Genomic DNA, 8749 nt, shown 5'->3' on the forward strand with positions numbered 1-8749 from the left:
ATGTAACAAGAGCATATATATATCATATAGCATACATTTCATAATATATTTCATCATATAGCATCATATATATCATATAGCATATGTTTCATTACGTAGTATCGATTAATCTGAAAAAATGAATTCATGGGGCCCGATAATTTTTTCTTACGATGGGAGAGAAAAATTGCTCACTTGATTCCCCTACTCCCTACGAACTTGAACGTGAAACAGAAAATATTAAACTTTTGGAATGCGTTTGGTTTTTCCTTGATTCCGGCCAGGGACGTCGTTTGAATCAAACAGTTCGTGGTCACGAACGACCCGGCTCAATAGTAACCGAAACTCAAAAAAACAGAATTTTTATACCAATAGATAGATCGAAAGAGTCATATTTTAATGCTGATTTCAAATATATACGATTCACTAAGTGTAGTCCTACCCATCAAAAGTTAAGGGCCTGAGATACTCTACCTGATTTTCGAAAAAAGGGGGAAATACCCCCTAAAAGTTATGTAACCTTAATGCAAATCACACCATCAGATTCAGTGTACCAGAGGACCCTACTGTAGAGGTTTCAAGCTCATATCTGCAAAAATGTGGATTTTTTAGTATTTTTTGCCAGAAGAAAGATCATGGATGCGTGTTTATTTGTTGTTTTTTTCCCAGGGGTGATTTTATCGACCCAGTGGTCCTAGAATATCGTGGGAGGGCTCATTCGAACGGAAATTAAAAGTTCCAGTGCCCCTTTTAAGTTACCAAAATAATGGAGGGCAACTAGGTCCCCTCCCACGCTCATTTTTTTCCCAAAGTCACTCGATCAGAATTTTGAGATAGCCATTTTGTTCAGTATGGTCAAAAATACAATAAATATGTCTTTTAGGATGACTTAATCCCCAAAGTCCCCTTGGCGAGGGCTGAAAGTCATGGACTTTACCCAATGTTTACATATAGCATTGGTTATTGGGAAATATACAGACGTTTTCATGGGGGATTTTTTATGGTAGCGGGGGGGGGGGGAAGGGTCGGGGGTTACGTGGTAGGATCTTTCCATTGAGGAAGTTTTCATGGGGAAGAGACATTGCTATGAAAGGGGGGCCGGATTCCCCAGGATTATTTTAAAAAAATGATCAGAAATTAAATAAAAAAAAACAAGTTTTTCAACTGAAAGTAAGGAGCAACATCAAAACTTAAAACGAACAGAAATTATTACGTATATGATTGGGTTCGCCCCTTAGTGAATACCTCGCTATTTAAGCCAAAGATTTTTTAGTACTTTCATAAGAGCTATTTATTCTACGGTCTTTTAATTAACGGTTTATTAATTAACGGTCTAATTAACGGTCTTTGTGATTAAGGGGCAGTTTTAAAGAGTTGGAACAAAATTCTAACTTTAGCGTAAAGAGCGAGGTATTGACTAGGGGGCGAACCCCCTAATATACGTATTAAAAATGTGTGAATATAGAAGTTCGTTAGGAAAGTTAATTCGTAAGTTACGTATATTTATTACTAACAAAAATGTTAGTAAATAAAATTAAATAACTTTCGAGAAAGCCATTTAACCAAATAAAAGTAAAATTAATATGCAATTTTTTTTTTAACTATTGATATACGATGAGCCAAAATCAAAACCTGCATTAATTCAATAACGTTCAAAAATTAAATAAAAAAACGAATTTTTTTAACTGAAAGTAAGGAGCAACATTAAAACTTAAAAGGAACATAAATTATTCCGTTTATGAAAGCGGCTGTCCCCTCCTCAACGCCTCGCTCTTTACGCTAAAGTTTTTCATTGTTTAAAAAATAAAGTTGTGAGACAGAGTCAAACTTTAGCGTAAACAGCGAGGCGTTGAGGAGGGGACAGCCCCTTTCATATACTGAATAATTCCTGTTCGTTTTAAGTTTTAATGTTGCTCCCTACTTTCAGTTAAAAATTTTTTTTTTTATTTAATAAGGATTAAGGGTCGCTATGGAGTTTTTCTAGAATGGATTTAAAGGGCTCTTGAAAAGGGCTGTTTCAGCAAGAAGCATTACGATTTCATGCCATAACATATGCAATGCTCGCCGGCTCTTTTTTTGGTGTGAAAAAATCTGTGAGTATATTTATGGCTTGTCTCGACTGCTCATAAGGGGAGGAAGGGAAATGCTATATCGGAAGAAGTAAACCAATAGCCTGGATCACTTAGAAGGGCAGGGTGTAATAAAACCATTTTTTTTATATTTTTGAAAATATGATTTAATTGTCTGGATGCTATAAGAGAGCTACCCTTCTGTACTTGTATGCGGCCATAAAGATAGTTGCTATATTTAATGAAATAGAACTAGCACTTATTATTATTGTACTGCGGGTGGATTAACTCAGCTGAGTCGAAGCTCAGGCCGCAAGGGCCCATTGCTTTGGCCCTCCCCCCCTTCTGTGTAAAAACAACTGGAACATAGTTCGGACTCATATGTTTTTTTATGTCAAGAAAATGGAGTATGGTTCAGTTTTACCCCAATTCTTCCAAATAAGATTTAAGAAATAAGACCCTCCCCCATCCTATGTAAAAACAACTAAAACATAGTTCGCACTCAGATGTTTATTTTTATGTCAAGAAAATGGAGTATGGTTCACTTTAACCCCAATTCATCCAAATAATATTTTGCTTGAAGTGATTCTGTAGGAAAAAAGTTAATCAGCTGATATTTTTGTTGATAAATAAACTATTCAGTTTATATAGTTTATTCCTATATTGGGGGATAATGTCTATTTTCAGGGTTTAGTGTCGAAACTATTCTTCATTTAATGCAACACCTTTCTCTAAATCTCTTCGTCTGCTTCATTGATGTTACCATACCTTTTCTTCGCTATTGGTTCTTTCCGCGGCCATTTGACATGATATCACTTACAGTAGATCATCTTTGATTGTCGGCTAATTCTAAACAATATTTCCTATAGAGCTCGTGTAATTCCACTTCCCTAAATATCTCGCCATCCAAGTTGTATTCAAGAGCGACTCTTAATTTTTATTAACTAAAATAAACAAGCTTTTTTAACTGAACGTAAGGAGCGACATTAAAACTTAAAACGAACAGAAATTATTCCGTATATGAAAGGGGTTGTCTCCTCCTCAACACCTCGCTCTTTACGCTAAAGTTTTTTAGTGTTTTAAAAAAAATATTGTTTTAAAAAATAAAGTTGTGAGACAAAGTCAAACTTTAGCGTAAAGAGCGAGACGTTGAGGAGGGGACAGCCCCGTTCATATACGGAATAATTTCTGTTCGTTTTAAGTTTTAATGTCGCTCCTTACTTTCAGTTAAAAAACTTGTTTTTTTTTAGTTAATTTCTGAATGTTTTTGAATTAATGCAACTTTGATTTTGGCTCACCGTACATGAATAATTAAAACAAAAATTGCATGTTAGTTTTACGTTTTTTGGATAAATGGCTTTCTCGAAATTTTGTTCCGACGTAACTTGCGAAATAACTTGCGTAACAAATTTCTATATTCGTATACTTTTACTAGGTATATTAGGGAGTTCTCTCCCTATTCAATACCTCGCTCTTTACGCTAAAGTTCGAATTTTGTTCGAATCACAAACCCCTGAATCACAAAGGCCGGTTAATTAGAATAGGTAGCTCTTTTGAAAGTACTAAAAAATATTGAATAGGGGGTGAACCCCCTCATATACGTAATAATTTCTGTTCGTTTTAAGTTTTAATGCTGCTTCTTACTTTCAGTTGAAAAAAAATTGTTATTTTATTTAATTTCTGATCCTTTTTTAAATAATGCTGGGAAATCTGGCGCCCCCTTCATAGAAATCTCCCTTCCCCAAGGAAATATCCTCCATGGAAAGATCCTCCCCCGTAACCCCTACTCTGACCCCGACCCCCCACTAGAAAAAATTCCTTCTGAAAACACCTGTATACTTCCCAATAACCAATACTATATGTAAACAATGGACAAAGTTTATAACTTGCAGTCCTTCCCCCGGGACCAGTGGGGGATTAAAGTCATCTTGTAAGATATATTTAGAAGGCTTTGGACTGTGATGAACAACATGACTTTCTCAAAGTTTTTATTAGGTGACTTCGGGAAAAAAATGAGTGTCGAATAGAGCCAGACATCCTTACAATTTTTTGGTCGCTTAAAAAGGGCACCATAGACTTTATTGTTCACTCAACTGATCCCTCTCACGATGTTCTAGGACTACTCAGTCGATATTATTACTGCTGGGAAAATAAAAAAACAAAAAAACAAACAAATAAATATGCATCCGTGATCTTTCTTCTGGCAAAAATACAAAATTCTACATTTTTGCAGATAGGAGCTTGAAACCTCTATAGTAGGATTCTCTGATCCGCTGAATCTGATGGTGTGATTTTCATTAAAGTTGTATGACTTTTAGGAGGTGTTTCCCCCTTTTTTCAAAAAATCAGGTAAATTTTCTCAGGCGCGTAACTTTTGATGGGTAAACTTGATGAAACTTATATATTTGAATTCAGCATAAAAATTTGATTCTTCTGATGTATCTGTTGGTATAAAAATTCCGTTTTTAGAGTCGGTTACTATTGAGCCGGGTCGCTCCTTACTTACAGTTCGTTACCACGGACTGTTTGATGAACGTTGTCTAACCCTCGACCCCCCCCCACAACCAGAAAAAAAATCCTTCTTGAAAACGTCTGTATACTTCCCAATAAACAATGCTATATGTAAACATGGGGTCAAGTTCATAACTTTCAGCCCTCTCCCCGGGAACTTTGGGGGATTAAGTCATCCTAAAAGACATATTTATCATAATTTTGACCATGCTGAGCAAAATGGCTATCTCAAAATTTTGATCGGGTGACTTTGGAAAAATGAGCGTGGGAGGGGGCCCAGTTGCCCTCCATTTTTGTTGGTCACTTAAAAAGGGCACTCGAACTTTTAGTTTCCGTTCGAATGACCCCCCCCCCCACGATATTCTTGCACCACTGGGTCGATACGATCACCCGTGGGGAAAAAACAACAAATTAATAAAACCGGATCCATGATCTTTTTTCTGGCAAAAAATACAAAAGTCCGCCTTCTTGCAGATGGGAGGTTTAAACCTCTGCAGAAGGGTTCTGTTATACACTAATTCTGATGGTGTAATTTTCATATGGGTTCTATAGATTTCATGGGGTGTTTCCCCCTTTTTTCGAAAATCAGCCAAATTTTCTCAAGCGCTTAACTTTTGATGGGTGTGACTAAACTTGATGAAACGTATATATTTGAAATCAGTATTAAAATCTGATTCTTTTGATGAACTCTCTGGTTTGAAATGTGCTTTAATCTAAAACTTTCCTTTAAATCTTCTTTCCTTTCTTTTATTTTCATTATCCCCTCTCCTCTGTACTAGTGGTTCTTTTTCAGATCCTTATTTTCATCCTTTTTATTTTTGGCTAATTGTGGATAATGTCTCCTCCAGAACTTGTCTACATCTAGAGGCGAAGCCGTCATACTAAACCTGAAAAATCTGATTTTCACAGGTTTTCAAGGGGAGAAACTGCTAACCTCCTTGTTTAACTTCTAGCTAAAGTATGCAAAATTGATTGTGTGTTTCAGATGTTCATTTTTCTTGGATTTTGGTCTATTTGGACTAAAAATTGATACTATGTAATACAAAATGGCAGAAGACGGCATTTTGACGTGACCTTGTTTACTATTTGGAAAAGGTGCTAAATAATTTCATTACCATTGAAATTAGCTCTCTTCTGATTTTCTACGAATCATTGTTTGACACAATGAACCCTCGGGGAAAAAGAAGTAAAAAATAAGACGCATCGTGCTACCCATGCTCAAAATAGGGCTGTCCCTGTCGTTCAAAGCAAGGTATTGTAAACCTCCGTGTTAAAGTTTTTGACAGTGATGATTTCGTTGGTATATTTTATATTTCAGTGAGATATCATTTTGAATAGTTTCGACCCCTTTAATGAAATTTTCGAAAATTTCTTCTAGCAGTAACCAGCTATTCCGCAGTTGAATTTGGGATAATATTACTATATTAAAAACGGACATCCTTCAAAATCCGTATTTAACTTTTGTCTACTATAGACCGTAATTCTTTGCTTTTACTTGATTGTAGCTACGGTTGCAACCATCTTCCGATTTATTAATTTTTAATTTTTTTCGTGAATGGAAATATGTTATGGCAGATTTGTTGTCCAAAGTTTAATTGAAACGTATATCTTTTGCATCTCATAAAGAAAATTTCGGAAACATGGATCTATTTATGCTTCTAGATTACAGTTTTTACGTTGCTTATCTAAGATAGAGATTTTAGAAAACAAACTTGGTTAGAAAATACAGAAACTTTCGGAATTTTCTAAGTATTATAAACGAAAGGCTTGCTGAAAGATGTGCCATGGAATAAAACTTTTGACGAAGAAAAGTATCTTATTAAAAGTATGACATAGTTTTAGAAGTCCAAATTTTGGCTTCAGAATATTGGTTCTAAAGAAGTAGCAAGGACAGAATTTAATATCGAGTAGCTACGCATATCAGCAGAGTCTAAAGTTGTGACTTCAAATTCACTTATTTATGTGTCTTCAAATTTAGTCAAATCGTCTTTTTTAAGCACATTATTCTTCATTAGTTAACAATGGAGTAATTAATTCATTTTATGATTTAAGTTCCCAGTCTAAGAGCTGGACAAAATTTCAAATTACGCCCATTTTCAACCGACAACTAACACCATCTAAAATGGAGAAACAATTGATTAAAATGTTTTGTTCAGTATCTGCAACTATATTCCGTGTTCTTAGCTATTTTCGGTTTAAAAGTTGCTGCTTCAGATTTTACTATTTTTAATATACTTTGTTCTGCTATTCAAAGCGATTGCTTAGAAAATTTAAATAAAAAAAAATCTACCGAAAGTAAGGAACAACATTAAGACTTAAAACGAACAGAAATTCTTCCGTGTGTGAGGAGAGTTGCCCCCTCCCTAATACCGATCTTTTTACGATAATATTTTTCTTTTAAGAATTTTTAAAAGACGTTCTGGCTCTAATTACTCGGCACTTGCGTTTCAGGAATCGGTCTTAAAGAATTGAGACAAAAGGTCGAAATTTGGCGTAAAGAATTGGGTATTGAGGAGGGAGCAGCTCCTCCTATATACAGAATAGTTTCTTTTCGTATTAAGTTTTCATCTTGCTCCTTACTTTCAGTAGAATTTTTCTTAATTTGATTTTGATCGCTTTTCAAATAATCCCAGGAAAGTCGCCCCCATCGTGGAAAATTTTTCTCACGAAAAATACCTCTATAGAAAGTTCTTCCGCCGGGAAATCACTTCCGGAAAATTCCATCCTTGCTGTGAATTCCCCCTAGAAAATTCCTTGCTGATGATTCCGCCTGAAAAATACTCCTTAGCTTACTTTCATTTAAAAAAAGACCTGTTTTTATTTAATTTCTGTTCGTTTTTAAGTCACCCCCCCCCGATAATGGAAAATTTTTCCGGCTGAAAATTCCTTCATGGAGAATTTCTCCTTATGAATCCCCTCTGTAAAAATCCCCTAGAGAACTCCGCTGAAAATTCCCCCGGACAATGCCCCCAAAGCATCTCCACATGTAAATTAGGGCCACCAACGAGAAAGTAAGACAAATAAAACAAATTTCGCATACGAATTTTGGAAAATTCCCCCCGCGTAAAACCTCCTCTGGAAAGTTCTCCCCGGAAACTTTCATTCCAATGGGAATGAAATGGGAATATTCTCCCCGAAGCTTTGAGGAATTTATCAGGGGCAAAGTTGGTTGCTGAAAACGAATATAGGCGGCCGCAACGAAAATTTTGTGAGCCAAAGGAAATATCACCTAATTTGCATAATAGATGACGTCTTCAGCTGCATTTTTTGTTTTTTGACCTAGATGAGAAGTTTGAACTTAGAATATGAGACAGAATAAGGTACCAGGAGAGAAAAGAAAAAATGATGAGCACAATCAGATCTAGCTTCCTAACTGCACATTATTAAAACATACGTAAGTGGTGGCACCAGAAACCAACTTTCCTGTACTTGCATTAGAATTATGTTTAAAGGGGTAGGAACGGAGCAATTGGAACTGCACAGGAAAATGACACCAGCTTTGCAACTCCATTCTATTAGTGACGTCAAAGCAGAAGCTACTTGGAATAAATTACAGTGCATAAATATTGAATCCTAGCTTCGACAGAAGTACATCCAAAATAAAAAAAAACAGCTGCAGAAATAGAAGTTTTGATGAAAAAAAGAGAAAGAAACAGAATATAAAGAAAATTACCTCGAATTACGCATATTTTATACTTCTTCGGGGAAATTATCACACTTGCGCGCACAAGCACACAAAACATCACAAAATCGAGGAAGGCATTTACAATTCTTGATGCACTTTTTGCTACACTTACAGAAGAGTTATGGATATTCTGACGGAACCGAGGAGGCGCCCAAAACAACAGGAACAATATCTTGTCCAGAAAATTGCCATCCTTAACTAAAGGAGCTTGGCAGACATGGTCTTGCAATCAATGACGCATTCCAGATTGCAAGCTAATAGTAAGAACGCTTACAATGTTCTACAAACAACCCCTCTGTAAGAGACAACAATTTCAGCTCCTCCTTACGAGGGTACAAGTGTACTCGTAAATCAGTGAAGGGAGACTGATTAGGATCCATTCCATAAGTGCTGATTATCAGCTTGGATCAATGGGGACCTGATAGTTTGAAAACTTCACGAGGAGTTGAGGCACAACATTCTCCCCAGGAAAAATTCTAGGGATACAAGGAAGTTAGTCCACTAG

The 8749-nt window shown here is 35.9% G+C and overlaps 1 protein-coding gene across 1 annotated transcript in view; it reads left to right on the plus strand.

The window, feature by feature from the left end:
- LOC148951986 (lysosomal alpha-mannosidase-like) overlaps positions 1 to 8446 on the plus strand; it is a 92788-nt gene extending 84342 nt beyond the window's left edge. The window contains exon 5 of the mRNA XM_089089114.1: positions 8359 to 8446. Within this exon, the coding sequence (XP_088945240.1) occupies positions 8359 to 8446 (88 nt within the window). The remainder of the gene's footprint in view (positions 1 to 8358) is intronic.
- Positions 8447 to 8749: the final 303 nt, after the last annotated feature.

Source organism: Artemia sp. Qi Xiang Cuo, chromosome 5, assembly GCF_049724085.1.
Source record: "Artemia sp. Qi Xiang Cuo chromosome 5, ASM4972408v1, whole genome shotgun sequence".
Classification (NCBI taxonomy): domain Eukaryota; kingdom Metazoa; phylum Arthropoda; class Branchiopoda; order Anostraca; family Artemiidae; genus Artemia; species Artemia sp. Qi Xiang Cuo.